This window comes from Oryctolagus cuniculus, chromosome 1, assembly GCF_964237555.1.
Source record: "Oryctolagus cuniculus chromosome 1, mOryCun1.1, whole genome shotgun sequence".
Lineage (NCBI taxonomy): Eukaryota > Metazoa > Chordata > Mammalia > Lagomorpha > Leporidae > Oryctolagus > Oryctolagus cuniculus.
Window position 1 is genome coordinate 232,031,774 of NC_091432.1, and position 25,895 is coordinate 232,057,668.

The 25,895-nt window shown below is 64.3% G+C and overlaps 3 protein-coding genes across 14 annotated transcripts in view; 1 reads left to right on the top strand and 2 right to left on the bottom strand.

Annotated features, from left to right (window-relative positions):
- The first annotated feature begins 27 nt into the window (after window positions 1-27).
- On the top strand, window positions 28-2,180 carry ENDOG (endonuclease G). Its single transcript, XM_008252767.4, has 3 exons — window positions 28-738; window positions 948-1,057; window positions 1,842-2,180. Exons 1-3 carry the CDS (start codon window positions 232-234, stop codon window positions 2,122-2,124), a joined length of 900 nt encoding a protein of 299 aa, XP_008250989.3. The 5' UTR covers window positions 28-231; the 3' UTR covers window positions 2,125-2,180.
- On the bottom strand, window positions 1,653-6,491 carry SPOUT1 (SPOUT domain containing methyltransferase 1). Its single transcript, XM_002723894.5, has 12 exons — window positions 6,389-6,491; window positions 5,766-5,808; window positions 5,454-5,576; window positions 5,055-5,214; window positions 4,628-4,717; window positions 4,493-4,542; window positions 4,249-4,379; window positions 3,474-3,546; window positions 3,282-3,380; window positions 2,836-2,938; window positions 2,604-2,751; window positions 1,653-2,320 (listed from the first exon to the last, which is right to left on the bottom strand). Exons 1-12 carry the CDS (start codon window positions 6,422-6,424, stop codon window positions 2,252-2,254), a joined length of 1,125 nt encoding a protein of 374 aa, XP_002723940.1. The 5' UTR covers window positions 6,425-6,491; the 3' UTR covers window positions 1,653-2,251.
- Window positions 6,492-9,008: 2,517 nt separating this feature from the next.
- KYAT1 (kynurenine aminotransferase 1) overlaps window positions 9,009-25,895 on the bottom strand; it is a 28,433-nt gene continuing 11,546 nt past the window's right edge. For 3 of the 12 annotated variants that reach the window (XM_070057737.1, XM_070057728.1, XM_070057762.1), the window contains exons 2-13: window positions 18,507-18,565; window positions 12,848-12,995; window positions 11,614-11,763; window positions 11,459-11,545; window positions 11,185-11,313; window positions 10,796-10,916; window positions 10,584-10,660; window positions 10,416-10,505; window positions 10,135-10,321; window positions 9,972-10,051; window positions 9,468-9,554; window positions 9,009-9,387 (exon numbers count right to left, since the gene is read on the bottom strand). In XM_070057737.1, coding sequence (XP_069913838.1) covers window positions 9,322-9,387; window positions 9,468-9,554; window positions 9,972-10,051; window positions 10,135-10,321; window positions 10,416-10,505; window positions 10,584-10,660; window positions 10,796-10,916; window positions 11,185-11,313; window positions 11,459-11,545; window positions 11,614-11,763; window positions 12,848-12,995; window positions 18,507-18,565 — 1,281 coding nt within the window. In that variant the 3' untranslated portion in view covers window positions 9,009-9,321. Of the gene's footprint in view, window positions 9,388-9,467; window positions 9,555-9,971; window positions 10,052-10,134; window positions 10,322-10,415; window positions 10,506-10,583; window positions 10,661-10,795; window positions 10,917-11,184; window positions 11,314-11,458; window positions 11,546-11,613; window positions 11,764-12,847; window positions 12,996-18,506; window positions 18,566-18,722; window positions 18,881-20,983; window positions 21,141-21,617; window positions 21,823-25,895 lie in introns of those variants that run through there. The other 9 variants (XM_070057754.1, XM_070057766.1, XM_070057746.1 and 6 more) reach the window with 9 other exon arrangements.

Here is a 25,895-nt window from a genome sequence, read left to right on the forward strand (position 1 = left end):
GCGATGGCGCCACGCCCCCTCCTGCTCGCGTCTTAAAAGGGCAAAGAAAGGGCGCGGGGTCGCGCTCCTGAGGCCGGGCTTGCTTTCCCTGGGTGCTGGGTGCCGAGCCCCAGGGAGCGCTTCTGAGCGCAGGGGAGGACGGCGTGCCCTCCACGGCCCCGGCCCCGTGGCGGGCTCCGCGGAGCGGCTCCTCTAAGAGCCCCGCCCGGCTGACCACTCTCCAGCTCGGCCATGCGGACGCTGCGGGCCGCTCTCACCCTGACGCTGGGCGCGGGGCTGGGCGCCGTCGCCGAGAGCTGGCGGCGCCAGCGAGCGGACGCGCGGCCGGCGCCCGGGCTGCTGGGCCGGCTGCCAGTGCTGCCCGTGGCCGCGGCGGCTGAGCTGCCCGCCCTACCCGGGGGCGCGGGGGCCCGCGCGGCGGGCGAGCTGGCCAAGTACGGGCTGCCCGGGGTGGCGCAGCTCAAGAGCCGCGAGTCGTACGTGCTGTGCTACGACGCGCGCACCCGCGGCGCGCTCTGGGTGGTGGAGCAGCTGCGGCCCGAGCGGCTGCGGGGCGCCGGCGACCGGCGCTCGTGCGACTTCCGCGAGGACGACTCGGTGCACGCGTACCACCGCGCCACCAACGCCGACTACCGCGGCAGCGGCTTCGACCGCGGCCACCTCGCCGCCGCCGCCAACCACCGCTGGAGCCAGAAGGCCATGGACGACACCTTCTACCTGAGCAACGTGGCGCCCCAGGTAGGGCCGGGGCTGCAGCGGCGCGCGCTGGGGTCCCGCACCCCCGGCCAGGCGGGGCACGTGGCGAGCTCGCGCGCTCGGCCTGCCCGGCCCCTCCCTCGCAGCCCTGCCACCTGTGCCTGGAGCTTGGGCTCCCTTCTCCCCTCGCGCACCCCCCAGGGCCTGGGGCGGCCCCGGGACAGGGAGAAGCTGAGCCCCCCTCCTCCCAGGTGCCCCACCTCAACCAGAACGCCTGGAACAACCTGGAGAAGTACACCCGCAGCCTGACCCGCACCTACCAGAACGTCTACGTGTGCACCGGGCCGCTCTTCCTGCCCAGGTGGGCTTCCCAGCCAGCCGGGCCGGGCTCGCCCGGGGTCCGGGGCAGCACTTGTCCACCCTGAGGTCTCAGCGAGCCTGTCCTGTGTCCCCGCCGAGGGCCCTGCACACCCCTTCCCTAGCCAGACCCGCGGGCACCCCCTGGACTGTCCCCTCTGCCACCACGCTGAAGCCCCTGCAGGCCCACAGCCCCGGGTGCCTGAGCTGCCCTGGGCACGCACCGCGAGGCCGGAGGTCACGGCTGGCAGCCGACGGCGGAGCCTGTGCACTTGGGACGGAATCCCGCCTTAGCACCAGTCCCCTGGCACCATGGACAAGCGGCCTCAGTGGGGACGGGACCTGTGACGTCACGGTCACCAGGGGGACTGGGTGGGTCGGCGGCAGCACGTGCGTAGCCAGGGCCTGGGCCACTGGGAAGCTTTCATTAGCAGGTGCCTCCCAGGGCCACGGAAGTGGGGGAGCGTGCCACAGCGTGGCACCTGCTCTGTGCTGGGCCCGGGGCTGGGAGTTCAGGCACTGTCCTTGACTGCTGACCTCTAGGGAGGAGCCAGAGTGACCGCATGCCCACGAGGACAGACGAGCGTTCAGAGGCCCGATTCCACCAGCAGCATTTATTGCCTCCCGCTCTGCCTGACCCAGAGGGCGAGGGGCCCTGCCCAGGAGGGGCCAGGCAGGGGCAGCAGTCTCACAATGTCCTGCGGGTGGGCAGAAGCTGGAGGTCAGGTCAGGGTGGCTTCCTGGAGGAGGTGGGCATGGCACTAACCAGGACCCCGGCCGTCCTGCAGGACGGAGGCCGACGGGAAGGCCTATGTGAAGTACCAGGTGATCGGCAAGAACCACGTGGCGGTGCCCACGCACTTCTTCAAGGTGCTCATCCTGGAGGCGGCGGGCGGGCAGATCGAGCTGCGCTCCTACGTGATGCCCAACGCGCCCGTGGACGAGGCCCTGCCGCTGGAGCGCTTCCTGGTGCCCATCGAGAGCATCGAGCGGGCCTCGGGGCTCCTCTTCGTGCCCAACATCCTGGCGCGGACCGGCAGCCTCAAGGCCATCACTGCCGGCGGCCAGTGAGGGCGGGGCCGAGGGACCGCGCTGGGGCGGGCACAGTAAAGGCGGCTGCTTTTGGAGACGAGTCCCAGCTGTGTGCGCGCCGGGTGACCCGCGGCTGCCCCGCCACTGTCCGGACCCAACGGAGCCTTCAGCTGGGCTGGGCGCCAGCTCGGGCGAGCCCAGGCTGCAGGGCGGCCAGGGAGATGAGTATGGCTTCCTGGAAGACAAGTGTGGCGTGGGCGGGGCCCCGGGAGGTCGGACCGGATCCGCCAGGCGGGCTGCCCCCTGCTCCGTCCGCACCACTCCAGATGCAGCAGGTGTGTGTGAGGCCCGGAGGGGGCGCTGCCAGGGCCGCAGGCGGCAGGCAGCTCACCGGGCCAGCAGGAGCGCCCAGGCCCCCACTCTGCACTCCCAAGCTGTCCCTGCGGCAGACCTGTGGTGCTAAGCCCCCCCTCCCCCGCCACACAGCCTGGCCGGCGGCGGCACGCATGCAGGCTCACCTCGGTGCGGATGGTGCGGCTGCCCTGGCCCGGGCAGGTGTTGACGTACAGGTCAAAGAGGACGCTGGGTTCAGCCACCTCCAGGTTGGGGTCGGCATCTACCGCGGCTTCCAGCCCTTGGAGGCCGCCGAACACCACGAGGGCGTGCCTGGCACCGAGGCAGAGGTCACCGGAGGGCGTTCACCCAGTGGCGCACTCCCCGCCCCCATCCCCCCACCCCTGCAGCCCCTACCGGAAGCTGGGCAGCTGGGCGGAGGCCACCTCGGAGCCTCGCTCCGACGTCCCGATGGTCAGGTCGTAGCCATCCTGGAAGGGGGCCTCGGCAAACACAGCACCTGGGGGCGAGGCCGGCTCAGGGGGGGCTCCTGCTCCCCGCAAGCCACAGCCTCTTGGCTGTGTGTATGCTGGGGGGAGGGCGGAGGGGGGGCTCAGGCGGAGACAGGAGTCGCACGCTGGCCTCCCGCCCTCCGGGGAAGTCCAGGGCTGGGCTTGGCTGGGCTTGGCTGGGCAGGAGCCCCGAGAGCCATGTGTGTCTGGCCCTCTGTCCCCATTCCCAACGCCACAGCAGACACTATGAATCCATCATGATGCTCCCCCTGGAGGTGCTGGGCGGTGGTCCGGGCGGCCCATCCAGGGAGCCTGAGGCCCGGGCACAGGCTGGCAGGACCCCTGTCTTACTGAGGCAGGAGGCCAGGCGGACAGTGTAGCCCCAGTAGAGGCCGGCTTTGGTGCGAGGGTCCTGCGCCGACACCACCTTCCCACGGTAGGTCTTGCACTCTGGAAGAGAAACAGAGGCTGTGAGGGCCGGGTGGGGGCCCGGGAGCTGGGAGGAGGGGGTTGGAGCCCCCGGGGCCAGGAAGTCCCAGGTACCTGGGAGCTGCTTCTGGCTTAGCTGCACGGTCACCCGAAGTCCCGGCTCCAGGTTCCGGTCTATCTTCACCTCCTGGGGAGAAACCAGAGGACTGCGTTGCCTCCTGCGACCAGCAGGGGTCGCCACTTCTCCAGCCTCTTGCTAGGGACTGGCGACCGACCCTGGGGTCCAGGTCAACCTAGCACCGTCCCAGGATGAAACGGGCCGGACCTGCTCACAGACCACTCGTCTGTGAGAGGTGGACTCGGGCCTGGCAGAGGAACCCCACTTGGTACCCCGTGTCCGGGCCGGCCACCGCCCCTCCTGGCCTGGCGGGGACTGAGTGCCGTGGAGGGTAGCCACTGTTGCTACTTCCTTCCCTTCCTCCTTCACCAGGGTCTGCCGCCTGCCGACTGCGAGCGCTGATCTCTGCTCCGTTCTGAGCACCCTCCCCGACCGTGTGAACAGGTGGGGCTTCGTGCCCCAGGACCACTGGGTGATAGGGACCTGTTTCTGGCTGCGTCAGTGGTGAGCCCGAGGACCGGCCTTCACTGACCTACCAGCTGCCTGTGTGCGGGGGCGGGAGGGCAGCAGCAGATGGCCCAGCGGCCTGGGTCCCAGCACCCACGTGGGAGAGCGGGTGGGGCTCCTGGCCCAGGCCTCGCTGACACGCCCTCTGGGGTGTGACCAGAGGTGCCAGAGCTGCCTCTATGCCTCCCCAATACACAGATCAATCTTTCCCGGCTTCCTTTGTGGGGAACTCCCAGGCGGGGCCCACACCCCCACCATGCCTACCTTCTTCATGCCGCAGTTGACGAAGGAGCCGTGGCCTGGCCGGGTGGGCCGGTCCACCACGACGCCCTCACGGAACTCGGCCTCCTCATCCTGCCGCATGTGGTGGGGGCTGTCCAGGGGGTTCAGGAGCCCTGGGGGGGGGGGACAGGCGGTGCCCTGGGTCAAGTCCCAGCTCTGCTCAGGCCGGCCTCCCAGTGGGCCAGCCAGTGGCTGAGTGGGCGTGGGAGGCGGGGGCCGGGTGTACCTGCGAACTGCAGATCCTGGTGCTTGGGGAAGAATGCCTTCCTCAGGTACCTGGCCAGGAAGGCAGATGGCAGAGGTTCCGGGGGCGGCCACTCCCACCGCCCCCTCCCCACGCTCAGGGAAGTCGCCGTCTTACTGTGGACACTCCAGGTACTGGAGGATGCGGGCCAGCTGGACGCACGCCTGCCCCTTCTTGCCCACTCCCTTGAACTCCCCCTCGACGGTCCTGGAGAGGAGGAAGGCCGCGGCGTGGGGCGAAGCGGCCGCTGTGACGCTGTGCCCCACGTCGAGCCCCACTGCTAAAGCCCCTGGAGGATGGCGCAAGTGCTCGGGCCCCGCCGTCCCTGTGGGAGACCCGGCTGGAGTCCCAGGCTCCTGGCTTCGGCCTGGCCCGGCCCCTGCTGCTGTGGCCCTCTGGGGAGTGAGCCAGGGCACAGAAGGGCTGTCTCCTCCTCTCTCAACCTAAGGGCTGCCCCCTTAAGAGCGCCTCCCACCGCATCTGACCTCTGCCGTCAGGGCCCCTGCTCCTCCCCGGGCCGCCTGCCCGCGGGGTGGCCGCTCACTTGGCATCCTGGCCCTCCTCATCGAACACCACGACCTCGTCCACGCAGAAGATGGCGCAGGCCCTGGCAATCTGGCCAGCCAGGTAGGTGCGGAGCTCGGGCGACTGGGCGTTGTCCAGGATGGAGCCCGGCAGGGCCACACTCAGGGTGTAGGGCCGTCCTGGCCAAGAGACGGTGCCCCTGGTCAGCCTGGGGCCACGGCTCCCCGCGCTGCACCCCACCCCGTAGCGCCCCAGGGAGAGCAGCAGGGGCCTCAGTCTGCCCGGGGAGAAGTGGACAGAGTGGCCTGCAAGGCCCCTCTGGGCGGGGCAGAAGGTACGCAGCTGCTCGGGGCGCCCGTGCCCCCGCGGCAGTGACCGGGCAGGTCCTGCGCATGCGCAGTGTGCGTCCCCGGCTCACCCCGGTCCTCGGCCCGCGTGGCTGCTTCCTCCTCCTGCTGCTTGGCCGCCGCCTCCTGGGCGCGCTGCCGCTCCAGCTTCTTCACCATCTTCAGATCTTTCCACTTCTTTTTCTCCTCTTTCTCTGGGTGAGAGGACATCTTGATTGGGGGAGGGAGGAGGCTCCGTGGGTCGGCCTGGGTGAGCACCAGAGCCTCCCCGGCTGGGGTCCGGTGGGACCCAGGGGGGACACGGCCGCTTCCTTCCCCAGGGGCCGGCTGCAGAGGTCTGGGGAAAGGCGAGCGGGCTCTGTCCCCACCCCGCCCTGACTTACTCTGCTGCTTCCATTTCCGCCACTCCACTCGGCCGTGTTCGCCCTGCAGCAGGGGTGGGCGTGGGTTAGGAGTGTGAGGCTGGGGCAAGCCTGGGACCCGCATTCTGCAGAGAGCCACGGCGGGCGTCCTGCTCACGTGCGCCCTGGGACAAGCAGGGGGTGGCTCCTCCGCCCACCTGGGAGATCGGGATGGAGCTTCAGGCCCCTGGCTGTGGCCTGGCCTCAGCCCGGCTGCTGTGGGCATTATTTCCAGTCCACGAAAATAATAAACCAACAAGCATTAAGCGCGTGAGGCTGCGAGGAAGCCAGGCGGCAGGAGGGCGGGACCCGGCGGATCCCCAACACCTGGGGCCAGCCTGGCGCACAGTGAGCGAGCGAGAAACGGCTGCGCGAATTCCCACGAGGCAGGGGCCCGCTTCCCGCCTCCAGCCCCGGCCACAGCACCGCCGCGCCCCCAGCCTCTGCTGCTCCCCCGGCCTGCGAGCACGCGGCTCCGGGCACCGGACCAGCGGGCAGCAGAGCGCGGGAGGGGCGGCCCGGCGCCGCCGCAGGCCCCTCCACGCGTCGCTCTCACGCCGCAAGCCTGCCCCCCCGGGCCGGGGTCCCCCCAGCCAGACACCCACCGGGCCGCACGGCCGCTTCCGCACGCGCTCCGCCATGTTCCGCCGCACTGGACACGCCCCTGCCAATCAGGTCCTCCTCTTCCGGCCACACCTCCACCGCGCGGTCCAATCGGAGAGAAAAGCGAGAGGCGCACTGGACACGCCCCTACCAATCAGCCCCTTCTCTTCCAGCCACACCTCCACCGCGCGGTCCAATCGGAGAGAAGGGCGAGCGCGGGGGCGTGGCCGGGCTGCGGCGGGAGCTCCGCGGGAGGGGCGGAGCTAGTGGCCGGGCCGGGTGGGTGCCCGCGCGGACAGGGTCTGGGGTTCTGTCCTGGACCCCCCGACGGCCCAGGAGCCACCCTCCACGTCGGGGCGAGCTCCAGCTGGAAGTGACCCTACAGACCTTTCACTCCAGTTCTTTTGTGAAGATGTGTTGGTTTACTCTTTGGATTAACACTTTTTTTTAAGCAGTCTCAGCTTCAAGGAAAATCGAGCGGACAGCACAGGGTCTCCGCTAACGCCATGCTCCGGCTGCCACACGGTGACAGCTGACGAACAACACGATTCATCACCGGCTCGGGCTGTGGTCCACAGGGTGTCAGCACAGGTCTGCTCTCTGACCCCGGGCTCCCTCCCAGGCCCTGGCAACAACTCATCGTTCTTGTCTACAGCTTCGCCTTTTCCAGAATATTCGTTGAAGCCGCAGAGTATGCAGCCTTTTCAGATTGGCTTCTTTCTTTCCTTTACGATTTATTTATTTGAAAGGCAGTGCTACAGAGAGAGGGAGGGTCAGAGAGGGGTCTTCCATCCGCGGGTTCACTCCCCAAATGGCCTCGACAGCTGGAGCTGGGCCGACCTGAAGCCAGGAGCCAGGAGCTTCTGCCAGGTCTCCCACGCAGGTGCAGGGGCCCAAGGACTTGAGCCATCCTCTACTGCTTTCCCAGGCCACAGCAGGGAGCTGGGGCAGCCAGGACTCAAACCAGTGCCCATCTGGGATGCTGGCACCACAGGCAGTGGCTTAACCCCCTGCCCCACAACACTGGCCCCAATAAATACGCCTTTATAAAAAATGTAAAAACACTTTAAACTTTTCTAATTAAAACAGATTTAGTAACAGTTGATATTTCAACGTAAAATTCCAAGTCCATATGCCAGACTCTGGAGTATTTCCAATGTCTTCAAGACACACAAATATGCTTTGGCTATCTGTCGCCCCACACTCAAGGGTAGCATTTTAATTGCTGTGCCAAAGCCCTGCTCCTAACCGGTGTCTTAACCAAACGACAAATACCCATCCTGACGCTAACCGGGTGTCCCACAATTCACCGCATCCCAACAGTACCCAGCCATGCGGAATCCAGATGAAGGGCTGGGGCCCGCGAGGCTGCCTCCCCGGACGCCGGCAGCTAGGGCTCCCTGGCCGCTGCACCCCGTCCCCCTCAGGCTCATCAGTGAGCGACTCGCGAAACCCAGGAAAGTGCTGTACGCAGGATTACGGTTTTATTACCCAGAATGCAACTCTGAAAGGGCCAAACAAAACAGGTGCCCTGGGGCCGGCGTGGCACGGTGGGTTGAGCCACCACTTGCAATGCTGCCAGCCCATGTAAGAGCGCCGGTTCAAGTCCCAGCTGCTACTTCGGATCCAGCTTCCTTCTAACGCGCCTGGGAGGCAGCAGAGGATGGCCCAAGCACCTGGGCCCCTGCCACCCACGTGAGACCCGGATGGAGTGCCGGGCTCCTGGCTTCAGCTGGCCCAGCCCCGGCTGTTGTAGACATTTGGGGTGAACCCAAGTTCTTGGGCCACCTTCTGAGGATAGATCTCTCCCCTGTCGCTGCCTTTCAAGTAGATACAAATAAGTAAACTTATTTTTAAGTCTGCGACCAGGTCTCCCCTGTGGGCTCACTGCTGAGCCTCTCAGACACTGAGCCTGGGAACTCCCACACAGGGGCCGAATGCCCCCACCCAGGTAGTTTCCCAACACCACCTGCTCCTATCAGTTCCCATCACATGCACGCCAGGAGCAAAACCCACAGCCTTGCTCCCCAGGGCATCTCCGGGACAAGCACTGGTGCTGCGCTCCCAAATCTCGGTGCCCTGGGCAGGTGCAAGGCGCTGGGGCCGCCCCGGGGCTCCCCGCCTTGTACAACGCAGACACCCAGGGACTGAAGGGCGCTCCAGGAGTGCACGCAGACATTAGCTCCTCCTCCTGGCCATGCCTCCCACCCATGGGGAGGTGCCTGCCGCACTGTGGCCCCAGCCCCGGAACCATCAGATGGACAGAGGCTGAGGATGCAGATGGCCGCAACAGCCCGGGCTGGGCCAGGAGCCGGGAGCCCCGTCCTGGTCTCCCCACGTGTGGCGGACCCAAGCTCTTGGGACGTTATCCGCTGCCTCCCTGGACACACCAATAGGAAGCTAGACCGGAAGTGCAGCAGCTGGGACCAGAACCGGCGCTCTGCCAGGGGACGTGGCCGTCCCAGGCAGGCCCGCCCCGCTGCGCCACACACCAGCCCCCTAGGGCTCCATTTTACCCCACAAAGGGACATTTGTGCAAGGGGGTGGGGGGACCGGAGGCTCTCCAAGGCTCCCCCCAGCCCCCACCAGAGTGGGGAAGCCGAGAGACGCAGCCAGAGAGGGTGCGAATAAGTTAGAGCTTTATTGCGCACGGAAATTATTGGAGATGGAGGCCCCGCCCACGGTCCAGGCCAGACAGGGAAGGGGGGAAGCGAGGCCACGCCGGCCAGGGCCAGGGCAGGGCTGGGACCCACAGCCCCTCCTCCAAGGCCCGAGAACTGGCTGGGCAGGCCCCGGCTGCCCCCCTCTCCAACCCCGGGCAGGGCAGGCACTTGTGGGGAGCCACCGGCCGACTCTGCGGTGGGGGGAATGCCAGGTGTGGTGGGGGAGGGTCCCCGGGACCACGGACCCCCGGGCGGGAGCCAGGCTCCTCCACTCAGGGCCTCAGCTCTGCCTTCCACTTCTGCAGCTTCTCGTCCATGGCGCGCAACGTGGACTCGTCCTGCAGGGACGCGGCTCCGTGGGACCCCGCCCACGCTCCCGGGAGGCGGCAACCCCCGCCCCGCCATGCCCCGCCCTCACCTTCACAAAGCAGAAGCGGATGTAGTGGTCGAAGTGCTGCTGCTGGGGCTGGCTGAAGAAGATGGACACGGGGATGGCCACCAAGCCCTGCGGGAGGACGGTGGCTCTCAGCTCCCGGACAGCCCCTCCCAGAGCCATACCCGGGCAGGGGAGACCCCCAGGCCGTCACCCAAGCCCCTTCTCGTGTCCATGGAGGCAGCGGAAGCAGAGGGTGGGGCGGGGGGACCACGTAGCGGGCAGGGCGGGGCCGGAGAGGACAGAGGCTTTGGCATCACGGGTCAGCGCTGGGCGGACCTCGCAGGAACAGGCCAACTCCTCCACGCACAGACGGGATGACTGACACCCAGACGGGGCAGGAAACCCTGCCGCCACCACACAGCCCCCTTGTGCAACCAGGAGCTCCCCGAAGCAGGTGGAATCCTACACCGGGGTTCATGCCAGGGGCTGGGCTGGACTCTGGCCCGTCACAGTGCACAGCCTGCGCAACTGTCCACGGCGGCCCACCTTGTTCTTGATCATCCACTTGACGAAACGTCTGTCGTAGGGCTCATCCGCAGCACCGGGCAAGTCGGGCATCTTGCTCTCTGGGGGGTGAGGGCCACGCTGAGCCTTAGGCGCCCCCAGGCCCCGCCCCGCCCTGCCCGTGGGAGCGGCCAGGCCCACTCACTGAAGTCCGAGATGTCCGTGATGAGGAAGTAGCTGCCCTGGGGGATCACGGGCCTCAGGCCCACCGCCTGCAGGCTGCGCGCCATGTGGTCGCGGCGCCGCTGCATGGCCTGCGGGAACTGCACGAAGTAGCTGCACGGCTGGCCCAGGTGCTGCAGCTCCCGCTCGAAGCTCAGGGCCACGGCGGCCTGCGCGGGGTGCACGGACAGGTCGGGGGGGGGGCCCTGCCTGCGGGCCTCTCCCTATGCCCGCCCCCCGTGGGGGGCTCCCGCCCCTCCTCACCTGGCCCTGCGTGGGGCAGTGGAAGATGGAGTTCTGGTGCACAGTGCGCAGGTGCCTCATGAGAGCGTCGGGGCCCAGGGCCCAGCCCACCTGCGGGAGCAGCACGGGTGGGCGGGACCCCTGTGCCATCCCCGGGCCCACCCAGCCGGCCCCACCCGGTCCACTCACCTTCCAGCCGGTGGCGCTGAAGGTCTTGCCGGCGCTGCCGATGGTCAGGGTCCGCTCCCACATGCCGGGGAGGCTGGCTGCACGAGGGAGAAGCTGCTGGGTGCGGGCAGGGGCGGCGGCCTGGGCCCTCGGCGCTCGCCCGCCCTAAGCTGTTCCCCGGAGCTCTTGGACCTCGCGCGGCGCGGCCCAGGCTCCAGCCCCGCCGGGCTCACCGATGCTGGTGTGCTGGTGGCCGTCGTAGACCAGCCACTGGTAGACCTCGTCGGAGATGCACAGCACATCATGCTGCCGGCACAGGTGGGCCACCAGCTCCAGCTCGGCCTTGGAGAACACCTGTGGGGGCCCAGGGAGGCCAGACCCCTGCCGCCACGGGCCTGTGTGCACTGGCCCCGAGTCCCCGCGGGCACTGGGAGAGGCCCCTCACCACCCGCAGGGTCGCCCCCAGCCCTCACACCCTCCCTGGGGAGCCTGCCCTGCCCCGGGTGTCCCCATGGCCCGCCCACTTCACAGAGGGAGAAACTGAGTCCCCGGGGCAGCAGGTCAGGGAGAGTGGGGACCTGGGCCGGTCCGGAGGGGCTACCGGGAGGAGGCGTCTCGGCACCTTGCCCAGGGGGTTGTTGGGGGTGTTGAGGACCAGGGCTTTGGTCCGAGCGGTGAACTTGCTGGCCAGCTCCGCGGGGTCCAGGCACCAGTTGCTGCTGGAATCTGGCTCCTTGTCCTGGGAGGGGCTCTGGGAGGTGGGAGGGGCGGCAGTACTCACCCACCTGGCTTTCCACTCTCCCACACCTCTGCCCCCACCCACTCCACCTCCCAGGGCCCACGCCAGCTCACCCACTGGAGCCGTCTGCCCACCCACTCCCTGCCCGGCATCTTACCGGCCTCAGGGACACGAACACGGGGCGGCCCCCAGCCATCAGGGTCATGGGCTCATAACAGTCGAAGAAGGGCTCCACGATGATGACCTGGCGCGAGGACCAGATCAGCGGGGGCGGCGCTGCCCCGCCCGCGCCCCCCAGGCCCGCCCACTCACCTCGTCTCCCTCCTCCACCAGGGCCTGGAAGGCTGTGAACAGGGCCCCGTAGGCGCCCACGGTCACCAGCACGTTCTTGAGCGGGTCCAGCTCCTGGCCCAGCAGCTTCCCGAAGAAACTGGCCAGGATCTCCGTGAGCGGTGGGTAGCCCTGCCGGGACAGCGCGGTCAGCTGCCGCTAGGGGGCGCCGGCACTGCAGGCGGCGCGTCCCCGCTGGCGGGCTTTAAACGAGCAAACCTTCCAAGGAGAAATCTGACATCTATCAGTCATGAGTTAGGGTTTTATAGCCTTAAAATACTTGTTTATTTGTTTTAAAGTACTTTTTAAAAAGGATTTCTATTATTATTTCAGAGTTAGAGAGAGACAGAGACAGACAGATCTTCCATCCACTGGTTCACTCCCCAAACAGCCGCAATGGCCAGGGCTGGGCCAGACCAAAGCCAGGATCCAGGATCTTCTTCCCCGTCTGCCACGTGGGGGCAGGGACCCAGGCACTGGGGCCATCTTCTACTGCCCTCCCAGGTGCATTAGCAGGGAGCTGGATGGGAAGTGGAGCAGCCGGGACTCGAACCGGCGCCCACATGGGATGCTGGCGTTGCAGTGGTGGCTTTACCCCATACGTCACAACACTGGCCCCTGAGAGTATTTTTTTAAAACAAATTTTTGAAAGAGATACAAAGAGACAAAGATCTCCCATCCACTGGTTCACACCCCCAAAGTCAGGAGCTGGGAACTCCGCCCAGGGCGCCCAACGGGGGTGGCAGGGGCTCAAGCACTTGGACCATCATGCTGCTTCCCAGGGTGCATCGGCAGGCAGCTAGGAACAGGGGCAGGGCCAGGACTCCCCCAGGCACCCTGACACGGATGCGAGTGTCTTAACTGCTAGGCCGAACGCTCCCAAGACCCCTGTTCCAATCCAAGGCTGGCAAATATTAAGTACATGGCCCTTTACAGAAGGGGCTGGTCCCATCAGCAGCCTGGCTTTTGGGGTTTGGTTCCGGCGTCACCTCCTCCAGGAAGTCTTCCCTGATCTCTACCTTCCTCCTCCAGTTTCATTCCCTTTCCTGCTTCCGGCCCCCCCCCCCACTCCACTGCCCGGATCAACAGCCTTTGCTGTAGCTGGTTTCTCCTCTGCTTTCCCCACTCGGCCTTGAGGCACAGGGCCTGGGACAGAGGGGGTGTCCAGGAGGCCCGCCCTCCCTCCCGCAGGGCCGGCGGCGAGGCGGGCACTCACGAACGCCCTGGTGTACTGGTTCAGCATGAAGTCCCCAGTGACGGCCTGCCGGAAGGCTTCCAGGGCGAAGTCCGGGGGCGGGAAGTCGGGGAAGCCCTGGCCCAGGTTCACGGCATCACACTCGCTGGCCAGCCTGACGTACTCCACCCTGGGTGACAGACGGAGAGCTGGTGGCCCACGTCTCTGCCCCCACCCCCTCCCAGGGCGGGACGAGTGGTGCCCGGGGCTCATGTGGCCAGCAGGTGTGTGCGGGGGTCCGTCCCACGCTGGCCCAGGCCCTGAGCCAATCACGTGGAGCTGCCCGGGGGACTTCAACCTTCTTGACGACCACCCACAGTCAGAAACCTCTGAGCTCCCTGGCCCCAGGACGCACGGCTCAGCTGCGGGTGCCGACCGCTGGCCCGGCCTGGCCTGCTCCTTCGTCCAGAATGCTTGCCACAAACCCTAACTCGTCAGTGCATTCGCTGTGTCTGTGCGGCCCGTCCTGCTGCTGGGCCACCACGGGGACCCGGAGCTGAGTTAGCACCTGCCGTCTCCCGGTCAGCGCCCGCCATCTCCTGGTCAGCACCCACGATCGCCCAGTCAGCACCCGCCGTCTCCCGGTTAACACCCACTGTTAGCACCCTGCCATCTCCCGTTTAGTGCCCGCTGTCTCCCGGTCAGCGCCCACCGTCTCCCGGTCAGTGCGAAGGCTCGGCCCGCCCTCCGCTTCACGTCTGCCCGGCCCCAGGTTAGGCTCTTGGCCTCCCTCTGGACAGACTGGGGCCCCACCAGCTCCAGCCCCACCATTGCGACCTTCCTCCTGGCCTTGCCGCGTGGCCTCTCGGGGAAACCGGAGAGCGGCTGGGGGTGAGGAAGAGCCGGAGCTGTGGCTCTGGGCTGGCTGGGAGCCGGGGCAGCCAGAGTCAGGCTTGGCGGGGCTAGACTGGTGTCAAAATCAGTATCATTTATAACACGTTTTATTTATGTTCTTATATATTTGGTGTTTTTTTAATTAATTTATTTGAAAGGCAGAGTTACAGAGAGTCAGAGGCAGAGAGAAAGAGAGGTCTTCTATCTGCTGGTTCACTCCCCAGATGGCCACAACGGCCAGAGCTATGCTGATCCAGAGCCAGGAGCCAGGAGCTTCCTCTGGGTCTCCCACGTGGGTGCAGGGGCCCAAGGACTAGGGCTGTCTTTCACTGCTTTCCCAGGCCACAGCAGAGAGCTGGATCAGAAGTGGAGCAGCTGGGACTCGAACCAGCGCCCATATGGGATGCCTGCATTATAGGTGGTGGCTTTACCCGCTATGACATAGCACAGGCCCCATATACTTATATATTTGAAAGGCACAGCTGGCGCCGTGGCTCACTAGGCTAATCCTCCGCCTTGCGGCGCCGGCACCCCGGGTTCTAGTCCCAGTCAGGGCGCCGGATTCTGTCCCGGTTGCCCCTCTTCCAGGCCAGCTCTCTGCTGTGGCCAGGGAGTGCAGTGGAGGATAGCCCAAGTCCTTGGGCCCTGCACCCCATGGGAGACCAGGATAAGTACCTGGCTCCTGCCATCGGATCAGTGCGGTGCGCCAGCCGCAGCGCCGCCGGCCGCGGCGGCCATTGGAGGGTGAACCAATAGCAAAGGAAGACCTTTCTCTCTGTCTCTCTCTCTTTGTCCACTCTGCCTGTCAAAAAAAAAAAAAAAAAAAAAAAAAAAAAGGCACAGCGAGAGAGATAGAGAGAAAGGATCTATCCACTGTTCACGCCGTAAATGGCTGCAACAGCCAGGTCTGGGCCAGGCCGAAATCAGGAGCAAGGAGCTCCATCCGGGTCTCCCACGTGGGAGGCAGGGGCCCAAGGACTTGAGCCATCACTGACTGTCTCCCAGGGTCGCTTGGATCACAGGCGGAGCTAGGACTTGAGCCCAGCACCCTGACAAGGGCTGTGAGCACCCCAAGTGGCCCTCAGTGCCCCACCGCGGCTGCTGCCCGAGAACATCGCGTCCGTGTACAGCCTGTCGCTCCCCTCTGCCCTCAGGGCTCCGCAACGCCCTGGAGCCAGACAGCTGAGGCTCAGGGTGGGCAGAAAGTCGGCCGAAGCCACGGGCAGCACCGGACTCAGAGCTGGGTGGTGGATGCCCATGGCTGCAGGAAGCCAGGCCCTAGGGCCCGAGGCTGGGCCTCCAGGGAACGAATCCTCGGGCTCCCACCCCGGGGCCAGCCCTGGGCCTCCGGGCGCTCCCCTCCCGCCCCAGGCGCTCCTTCCAGGCCCCTGCTCAGCCCCGCCCAGGAGGCTCGGCTGCTCTCTTCCCTCTCTGTAGGAGGAAACCGGCCACAGGCCCCGCCTCTGCCAGGCCTGCCCCCCCCCCCCCCCCCCCGAGCCTGTGATGCTGTGACAGACACACCCGGCCTTGGCTCCTAAAGCCTTGTACTCTCCAGTGACCTGGTCTACTGTATGGCAACCAGATGACTGGGGGCCCTGGATGGGGACCCCAATCCTCAAGCCCCGAGGTGGGCTGGGCAGTCAGGGAGCCCAGTCATGAGCAGAACCGCAGGGCGGGGAGGGGGCTGAAGGCCGAGTCGACCAGCCAATGGCCGATAACTGATCAACCACTCCTCCGTGATGACACTTTGGTGAAACCTGCCGGACCCGTGGGGTTACAGCCCGCTGTGCGCTGGCAGGGGCACAGGAAAACCGACCTGTTCTGACCCGGATCCTAACCCTTACCCGCAACCAGGGCCACACGGCTGCCCCGTGCACCCCACAAGGGCACAGGGCTGGGGCCTAAGGACCGGGCCGGACTCTGCAAGGCCTTTGGGGCTGGCTCTGCTGTGCAGAGAACGCGGGGCGCCCGGGGGAAGACGGAGGTGCAGGATCTGCATGGACCCGGGGCCTGCACACTAGGGAACTCAGGGGGAAGTGGTCCCGGCTCTTCCCAAACTCACAGGCCGGCACAGGGCTCGCTGCACCCGGCCCAGGGTCGGGGTGATGATCAAATCTGCTACAGACGTTTCCACTGCAGCCAGCGCACCACCAGTGTGGCAGCCCCGGCGTGACCTGGGCCACGGCCACTGCACCAGAGTGACAGTTCCAGCGTGACCTGGGCCACAGCCACTGCACCACCAGTGTGGCAGCGCTGGCGTGACCTGGGCCACGGCCACTGCACCAGTGTGACAGCCCCGGCGTGACCTGGGCCACAGCCACTGTACCACCAGTGTGGCAGCCCCGGCGTGACCTGGGCCACGGCCACTGCACCACCAGTGTGGCAGCCCCGGTGTGACCTGGCCACAGCCACTGCACCAGTGTGGCAGCCCCGGCGTGACCTGGGCCACGGCCACTGCACCACCAGTGTGGCAGCCCCGGCGTGACCTGGGCCACGGCCACTGCACCACCAGTGTGGCAGCCCCGGTGTGACCTGGCCACAGCCACTGCACCAGTGTGGCAGCCCCGGCGTGACCTGGGCCACGGCCACTGCACCAGTGTGACAGCCCCGGCATGACCTGGGCCACGGCCACTGCACCAGTGTGGCAGCCCCGGCGTGACCTGGGCCACGGCCACTGTACCAGTGTGGCAGTCCCGAGTGACCTGGGCCACGGCCACTGTACCAGAGTGACAGCCCCGAGTGACCTGGGCCACGGCCACTGTACCAGAGTGACAGCCCTGGTGTGACCTGGGCCACAGCCACTGCACCACCAGAGTGACAGCCCCGAGTGACCTGGGCCACGGCCACTGTACCAGTGTGACAGCCCCGGCGTGACCTGGGCCACAGCCACTGCACCAGAGTGACAGCCATGGCATGACCTGGGCCACGGCCACTGCACCAGTGTGGCAGTCCCGGCGTGACCTGGGCCACAGGTGCTGTTTTCCCAGGGTACGTCTCCCTTTTGTATTTAAAACGTATTGAAAAACAAGCGAATATGGGTGCAGCTCAGTTCACAACCCAAATGTCCGTCAACTGAAGACTGGACCAGGAAATTATGGGATAGGTACACCATGGACTACTACACAGCGGTACAGAAGGAAATGCCGTCATACGTGACACAATGGACGAATCCGGGAAACATCACTCCCTGCCCTAAGCCGGCCCCAGAGGGACAAGCCCCACGCTCTCCCTGACCTGTGGCAGCGAACAGAGCCCCAAACCGGCCATCTGTGGAAGTGAAATTAACCCTTCGAGATCCAATGACTTGGAACAGCCTTTGTCTCGACTGCTAAAGGGACAGTCTTTCCCACACAATTACTTTTTCCTTAGCATAATCGTACGTGTATAAAGTTAAGTGAGAATAGGTCTTAGTGAAAATAAGACTGGGAATGGGGAGGGAGACGGATACGGCGGGAAGAATCACCGTGTTCCTAAGCTGTACTTAGGAAATGTGGAAGTTAGTATTCCTTAATAAAAGGTTTCTGGGGAAAAACCAGGACCTGGGGTCCCCACTGGGGATGCCTGTGTCACGTGTCGGGGCGCTGGCTCACGTCCTGGGCGCTCTGCCTCGTGCCACGGCGCCTGGAAGCAGCGGGGCACGGCTCCTGTTCCCGGGCCCTGGCGCTCAGACGGGGACCAGGACGGGGCTCCCGGCTGCCAGCTCCAGCCTGGTCTGGTCCCGGCCAGTGCGGGCACTCGGGGAGTGAACCAGCAGGTGAAGATCGCCCCGGCTCTGTGTCTCCTCTGTCTCTCGGCCTTTCAAATAGAAGCACAGCTTGAACTAGTGAGCCCTGCAGACGTGTGGTGAGGGCCGCCTGGGTCCGCCTCCCTTGGCTCTCACACTGGGCACACCACGGGGGGTGGTCCCAGCAGTGCCTCCCACAGACGGTGCTGCGCCTGCAGGTGTCGTGTGTGTGGCCTCCTGGACAGCTCGGGCCCTGCAGACGGCTCCTGGCCCCTAACGCCACGGCAGGGCCGCGGAAGATCACCGCACCACACCGCTCGGGCACTGGAAGCAAAAAGCCTGCAGTGTGGATGTGTTTTTCTTTTCTTTTTTTTTTTTTTTTTTTTTTTTTTTTTTTTTTTTTGACAGGCAGAGTGGACAGTGTGAGAGAGAGACAGAGAGAAAGGTCTTCCTTTTTGCCGTTGGTTCACCCTCCAATGGCCGCCGCTGCAGCCGGCGCACCGCACTGATCCGATGGCAGGAGCCAGGATCCAGGTGCTTTTCCTGGTCTCCCATGGGGTGCAGGGCCCAAGCACCTGGGCCATCCTCCACTGCACTCCCTGGCCACAGCAGAGAGCTGGCCTGGAAGAGGGGCAACCGGGACAGAATCCGGCGCCCTGACCGGGACTAGAACCTGGTGTGCCGGCGCCGCAAGGCGGAGGATTAGCCTATTGAGCCACGGTGCCGGCGTTTTTCTTTTCTTTTTAAATGTGTGTATTTTTGATCCGCGGAGGGAGGGGTCCACAGATGCAGACCCTGCACCTGGGTGACGGCCACTGCACGGCGCTCTCCCTGACCCCTCAAGGCCCCTCACAGAGGCACGACTGTCCCCAGCCTGAGCCGGGAGCCGACACTCAGAGCAGATGAGCCACCCATCTCAGGGCCACAGCCCAAGAAAAGCAGAGACTGGAATCCGACACTTTGGGTCTCGCCCCCTCCTGCTTTGTGAGCACCACGGCTGTCCTGGGTACCACCGCGCGGCTAGTGAGGGCCAGCCCCTGCCCAAGGGGACACCCACGCACCCCCCCAGCCCCGCCGGCTCACCAGGGGTTGTGGTCGATCCCGGTCAGCCTTCGGGCCTGCACACGCTTGGCCATGGCAAGCTGCAAAGAGCAAGTGGCAGGTCAGTGTCGGTCCGAGTCACCCAGGGCGCCTGCCCCCCACCCGCCGTGGCCCCCGTCCACCGGCTCCTAACATGCCAGCAGCCCCAGTGCCACGTGTGCTGACACAGAGCCCTGACTTAGCCTGCTGAAAACTTGCCGGGGCTGGTGCTGTGGCGTGGTGGGTAAAGCCACCGCCTGCAGTGCCGGCATCCCATACAGGTGCTGGTTGGAGTCCCGGCTGCTCCTTCTGATCCAGCTCTCTGCTATGACCCGGGAAAGCAGTGGAAGATGGCCCAAGTCCTTGGGCCCCTGCACCTGCATGGGAGACCCAGAAGAAGCTCCTGGCTCCTGGCTTCGGATTGGTGCGGCTCCAGCCATTGCGGCCATTTGGGGAGTAAACCAGTGGATTGAAGACCTCCCTCTCTCTGTCTGTAACTCTGCCTTTCAAATGAATAATTTTTTATTTTAAAGAAAACTTGCCCCAGGACCCAGGAAGGGCAGAGGGCGGCGACGCACCGGCAGCAGCTTCCACCCCCAGACCCCTGCTAAGCTCTTCCGTTTAACTCTCAGACAATCCTGCTGGGCCCATTCTACAGGGGAGGAAACGGAGGGAGGAGTGGGGGGAGTGACGTGTTCAAAGTCACACGACAGATACACTCAGCCTCGGGGGTCTCAGAGGGTCTCACCCCCGCCCCCCCGACTCTGCTCCCCTGCGTTTCTTCCAGGACAGCCCCTGGTTCACCCGCAGGCATGCAGAACTGGCGAGGCCCGAGGGCCACCAGACCCTGAGCCTGCCGTGGCGGTGACCTGGGACAGGGGCCAGGGTGCCTCCTGGCCTCAGTCTCCCATCAGAGCAAGGGGAGCACGGGTCCGCTCCCGCGGGTCTAGCAGGTCCCCTCACTCTCCCCAGCCACCCGGTGCAGGAAACAGAGCCTTCCTGCGGCTAACGGTCTTACCCAGTCCCTTAGCACGGTCACTGGGCGGGGGGCGGGGCGTGATAACCTCCATTAAAGGGTGGAGACACTGAGGTGACGCTGTGGCAGCTACGGCCCTGGGGCCCAGCACTGGAGGGGAGCCCCCAGCCCACTGTGGGAAGGCCAGGTTTTCCCGCACCAGAATCCCGCTGGTGTGAGCGAGTCCTAGGCCAGCACGGCCGCTCTGACCCTCCAAGGAAGCCCAGAGCTCAGGCGCAGGCCGGGTGCTGGGCACCCACCCAGGGCGTCTGAATGGAGGGCAAGCCCTGCCGGGGAACCTCGTGAGAACACGTCTGGCCAGCGATCGCCTAACGCTGAACAATTTCTCACTCACCATTTCCTCACTGTCCAAATTTTTCTAAAATAAATGTTTGCTCGTATGATTAAAAATTGTAGGGGAAAAAGTCACATTTTAAGATTTATTTTATTTATTTGAAAGGGGGAGAGAGAGAGAGAGAGAGAAATATAATCATTCCACTAATGGCTGCAAACAGGTAGGGTTGGGCCAGGCCAGAGCCAGGAGCCAGGAGCCAGGATGAGGCCAGGACAAAGCCAGGGGACCAAGCACTCGGGCCACCTTCAGCTGTTTACTCAGGTGCATTCGCGGGGAGCTGGATCAGAAGTGGAGCAGTTGGGACTTGAACCAGTGCCCGCATGGGATGCTGTTGTTGCAACCAGCGGCTTAACCCACCACGGCACAGCGTCAGCCCCAAAAGTTACGTGGTGGAAGCCTGTTACCTGTGACTCAGTGATGCCGAAACAGGCTACAAAGTTGTAAGTTCAGTATGAATGGTCTCTGCTTTATGTAAAAAAAAAAAAAATCCACCACCCTGATATACATGAGCATTTGTGTATATATACACATTTTTACGACGTGAGCGGAAAAATAGTTTGAAAGAAAAAACATCAAATTGTTGCCAGGGCTGGGGCTGTGGTGCGGGGGTCACGCTGCGTCCCATGGCAGAGTGGCTTCGCTTCAATCCAGCTCCCTGCCAATGCGCCTGCGAGGGGAGGGGCTGGTGGTGCTTGGCCCCCGTACCCACGTGAGAGACCCGGATGGAGCTCCTGGCTCCGGGCACTGGCCTGGGCCAGCTCTGGCTGTCGTGGACATCTGGGGAGTAAATCCAAGGAAGAAAGTTCTGCGCGTGTGTGTGTATGCGTGCGTGTTTGTGTGCGTGTGTGTGCGTGTGCGTGTGTCTTGTCTCTCCCTCTCTGTCACTCTGCCTGTCAAAGGAAAAAACAACAACAAAAAAACCGTAACAAAGAATTGCTGACAAAGCCCCCGGGCGGTGGAATTATGGGGGATTTCAGTTCTGTGTGCGTGCCCGTCTTCCCCTCCCAACGTCTCTCCTTGTTTTCATTTTTGCCTGACACAGGCGTGGGCTGCAGCGTGTGTTCCGATGCCCGAGATGCCTGTGATGGGGGTGATCGGTACCCCGATCACCTTCACCGCCTCCGTGTGGTGAGCGCCTGTGGGACAGCTCAGGACCACGTCCTGGGTGCCCGTCTCCGACGCCGAGTCTTTCTGGGGAGCCCCCATCCGGTGGGTTCCGCGTGTGTGTCTTCTGCACAGCTCTCTGAATGCAGATGTGTGTCCCAGCCTGAATCAGCAAACGGGCACAGCGGTCGGAACAAGGGCGGCGCAGCCCACGTGATGTCGACTGGGCTTAGGAAGCGGAGAGAAATAACGGGGCGCCCTGGAAACAGGGGGTGCTCAGGGAGTGGCCTCCAGGTGCATCCAAAGTGCTTGGACCAATAAGGACGTTAGTGTGTGTTCTTGGGCTTGCGCACATAGCACATTCATTTGGCCAACATTGTCGAGCACCTACTGTGTACCAGGCGCTGGGCTGTGCCCGGGGGGCATCGGAGGGGCAGCAGCACCCACGCAGGCTGTTCAGATGCAGAGCCACGCACTCCAGACTAGAGAAGCTAGAGCAAGGGACAGACCCACATCCAGGCGGCAGTCAGGGAAGGCTTCCTGAGAGAGGCGGCTCATGCACGGCTTCAAACCTGGGGTCCAGCTGGATGCCAGGACCCGGGCCATGCAGGCGGCAGAGCGTCGGCGCTGCGGCACTTACGGTCTGGTGCAGGCACCGGGCGGGCGAGGCTCCAACCTTCTTTCCCCAGAGCGGCCTCAGCAAGTGCACCCGGATGCCGGCTGCGTTCCCAAACATGCCTGCCCGGGCCACGGGGCGCCGCCGGCTCCTCCGCTGGGGGCAGAGAAGGGAAGAGGGCCGGCCAGAAGTGGCCGCGTGCTCGGGACGTGGTCCCCCCGCCACCGCTCTAACAACAACAAGGCAATGTGGTCACCGCGTGCCCGGCTCAACCTGCACGGTGCTCACGGCCTCGCTGGGGCACACATGCCTGCCAGCAACCAGCCTGGAAGACGCACAGCGCCGCCCGCGGGCCGTGGCCTGGGGAGGACCGTGTGGCACCGCGCACAGTGTCAGCCGCGGCAGCTCCCTGCGCTGAAGTCACATCTCCCCGGCCGGCCTTCTGTTCTGCAGGGAACCTAGGTGCTGGCGTCGGGGCACAGCAGGGGGAGCCGCCACTTGCAATGCGGGAGCGCCAGGTGCGTCCTGGCTACTCGGCCTCCACTCCAGCTTCCTGCTAGCGCACCTGGGAAAGCAGGCAGCAGGAGGGCCCCAGCACCTGGGCTCCCGCCACGCACATGGGAGGCCGGGCTGGAGCCCTGGCTCCTGGCTTCGCTCTGACCCAAGTCCGGCTGTTGTGGCCATGTGGGGAGTGAACCAGAGGATGGAGGACCTCTCTCTCTCTCTCTCTCTCTCTCTCTCTCTGTCATTTTGCCTTTCAAGTAAATAAATAATCTTTTAGAAAGTGAAAATAGAACCCCCAGATGGGGAGAAGCTATTTGTAACAAAAATAAGAATTTCAAGGGAAGAAGAGCGAGGCGGCTGATGTGCACACGGGTGAGCTCAAGCCCTTGGTCATTACCAGCAGGATGGATGGGGACAAGCGCCGGTGACGAAGCCGGCAGACAGGAACCTCACACACGCCGGTCCCCACGCTGACGCGGAAGCTGCAGACACTTTGGGAAAGTCTGGCCGCTCCTCGAAATCTTTTTTTTTTTTTTATTATTTTATTTATTTATTTTTTAACAGGCAGAGTGGACAATGAGAGAGAGAGACAGAGAGAAAGGTCTTCCTTTGCCGTTGGTTCACCCTCCAATGGCCGCTGCGGCCGGCGCACCGCGTTGATCCGAAGGCAGGAGCCAGGTGCTTCTCCTGGTCTCCCGTGGGGTGCAGGGCCCAAGCACTTGGGCCATCCTCCACTGCACTCCCTGGCCACAGCAGAGAGCTGGCCTGGAAGAGCGGCAACCGGGACAGAATCCAGAGCCCTGACCAGGACTAGAACCTGGTGTGCTGGCGCCGCAAGGCGGAGGATTAGCCTAGTGAGCCGTGGCGCCGGCCTGAATACATACAAATCTGAAACACAGGCAGCCATGGGGCACGGCCACTCCACGTCTCGGCACGCGTCAGAGAAACAAAGGCGGGCGCCCCCAGAAGCTCTCCTGTGGCCACTCAGGGTGTTATCTGTACCGGTCAGGCCCGAACACAGCGCAATGAGCCTCCACGGAGGGGTGGCGTCTGGTAACAAAAAGGAACAAAGGAGGAGCCGGCGCTGTGGCTCAGCGGGTAAAGCTGCAGCCTGCAGTGCTGGCATCCCACGTGGGCGCCGGTTCAAGTCCCGGCTGCTCCACTTCCGGTCCAGCTCTCTGCTGTGGTCTGGGAAAGCAGTGGAAGATGGCCCAGGTCCTTGGACCCCTGCACCCATGTGGGAGACCCAGAAGAGGCTCCTGGCTTCTGGCTTGAGTCTGGACCAGCCCTAGCTGTTACAGCCCTCTGGGGATGGAAGACCTCTCTCTCCCTGTCTCCCTCTCTGTAACTCTGACTTTCAAATAAATAAGTCTTAAAAAAAAAAAAAAAAAAAAAAAAAAAAAAAAAGCCCAATCCCGCGTCTGACATGGACAGCTCCTGAAAACGTTCCGTCGCGTGAGGCCAGAAGCCGCGTAATTCCACTCACACGAGGTGGGGGAGTCCGCGGCGGCAGTCACAGGAGCAGGGGACAGGGACTGTGTCTTGGATGCAGCAGGGCCTGGGTCCCTGCCGCCCACGTGGGAGACCTGCAGAGTTCCCGGCACCTGCTTTAGCCTGGCCCAGACCTGGCTGCTGCGGGCCTCCGGGGAGAGAACCAATGCGTGGAAGCTCGCTCGCTCGCTCTCTCTCTCTCACTCTCTCGCTCTGTCACTCTGCCTTCTGGTAAATAAATCCATCTTTCAAAGACGGCGTCTTGGTGGTGCCCACGGCCACGTGTCTCCCTCCCTGCGGAGAGCCTGGCTGTGCCGGAGGACGCTGAGCCCAGCCACATGGGAGTCACTCCAGGATCGGCCCATGTGGGGAAGGCAGCGCGGTCCCCGGGCAGTGGGCCTCGAGGCCCTGGGTGGGGACACTGTACAGACGGCCACACCCAGCGGGCATCGGGGTGGACCCAAGGGGGGACTGAGCGTCACCTCACAGAGGCATCGCTAGCTGGCTGGGGGTGACCGTGGCCGTCTTCGTCCACATCCTGCTGTGTAACGGAATGTCTGAGCCGGGTAATTCACAAGGAATGGAGGCCGGCGCCGCGGCTCACTAGGCTAATCCTCCGCCTAGCGGCGCCGGCACACCGGGTTCTAGTCCCGGTTGGGGCGCCGGATTCTGTCCCGGTTGCCCCTCTTCCAGGCCAGCCCTCTGCTGTGGCCCTGGAGTGCAGTGGAGGATGGCCCAGGTGCTTGGGCCCTGCACCCCATGGGAGACCAGGAAAAGCACCTGGCTCCTGGCTCCTGCCATCGGATCAGCGCGGTGCGCTGGCCGCAGCGCGCTGGCCGCGGCGGCCATTGGAGGGTGAACCAACGGCAAAGGAAGACCTTTCTCTCTGTCTCTCTCTCTCACTGTCCACTCTGCCTGTCAAAAAAAAATAAAAAAAAAATAAAAAAAAATAAAAAAAAATAAAAAATTCACAAGGAATGGAGACATTGCTCACCACCCCAGAGCCTGGGAAACCCCACGCTGTCTCGCTGCGACATCGCGGCGGATGGAAGAAGGGTAAGAGAGGACGCCCACCTTGCTTTTGCAACTTTCAAATAAATAAATTACATTTTTTAAATATTTATTTATTTGAGAGGCAGAGGCAGAGAGAGAGGTCTTCCATCTGCTGGTTCACTCCCCAAATGGCCACAAAGGCTGGAGCTGGGCCAATCCGAAGCCAGCAGCTTCTTCCAGGTCGCCCACGTGGGTGCAGGGGCCCAAGCACTTGGGCCATCTTCTACTGCTTTCCCAGGCCTTAGCAGAGAGCTGGACCGGAAGTGGAGCAGCCAGGACTTAAACCGTTGCCCATATGGGTTGCCGGCACCACAGGCGGAGGCTTTGCCTACTATGCCACAGTGCCAGCACCCCCCCCCCTTTTTTTTAAGATTTACTTGAAAGTCAGAGTGGGGTGGGGGAGGGAAGGGATGGAGAGGGAGAGAGAGATTGACCTTCACCTGCGGTTCACTCCCCAGTTAGCCCCAAGGCTGGGGCAGCGGCAGGTGGACGCCAGGCCTCCCACACGGACAGCAGGGCCTCTTCTGCTGCTGCCTCCTTGGGCCATTAACAGGGAGCTGGATTGAAGGTGGAGCAGCCAGGACTCGAACCAGCACCCACAGGGGATGCCGGCACTGCAGGCTGGGGCTTTACCCCGCTGTGCCACAGCGCCGCCCCGTAGTCTGGTTCTGATGCTTCCCTCTGTCTTCCAACTGTGTGTGATTTTAGTCTCACCTATTAGGAAAAATGCTAGGAAAATGTGCTTATGTGCGGGGCAGAGACACCTGGTGGAAGGGACACTGACACGGAGACAGAGCCCTCCCTCGCGCAGGGTCACCCCTCAGATGCCTGGGACAGCAGGAGGCTGAAGCTGGCAGCCAGGAACTCAGGTCTCCCGTGTGGGAGCCTGCGCCGGAGTCCACGGCCGGAGTCCACGGCAGCAGGAAGCTGACACCCAGGGCCAGCCCCGGGCATCAAGTCCAGGCACCCCGCTGAGACACGCGCACATCCTCACTGGTGTCTTCACCCCCAGGCCAGATGCCCGGCCCTGCCTTGGTGTCTTCGGCTGAGCGCGGGACCTGCGGTGGCTGGCGTGGCGCAGTGGGTTACGCCGCGGCTCACAACGCCAGCGTCCCTCATCAGAGCGCCAGTTCGAGTCCCAGCTGCTCCGCCTCCGACCCAGCTCCCTGCTAACGCTCCCGGGCAGGCAGTGCGTGACGGCCCAAGCGCGTGGGCCCCTGCCACCCTCGTGGGAGACTCAGATGGAGTCCCTGG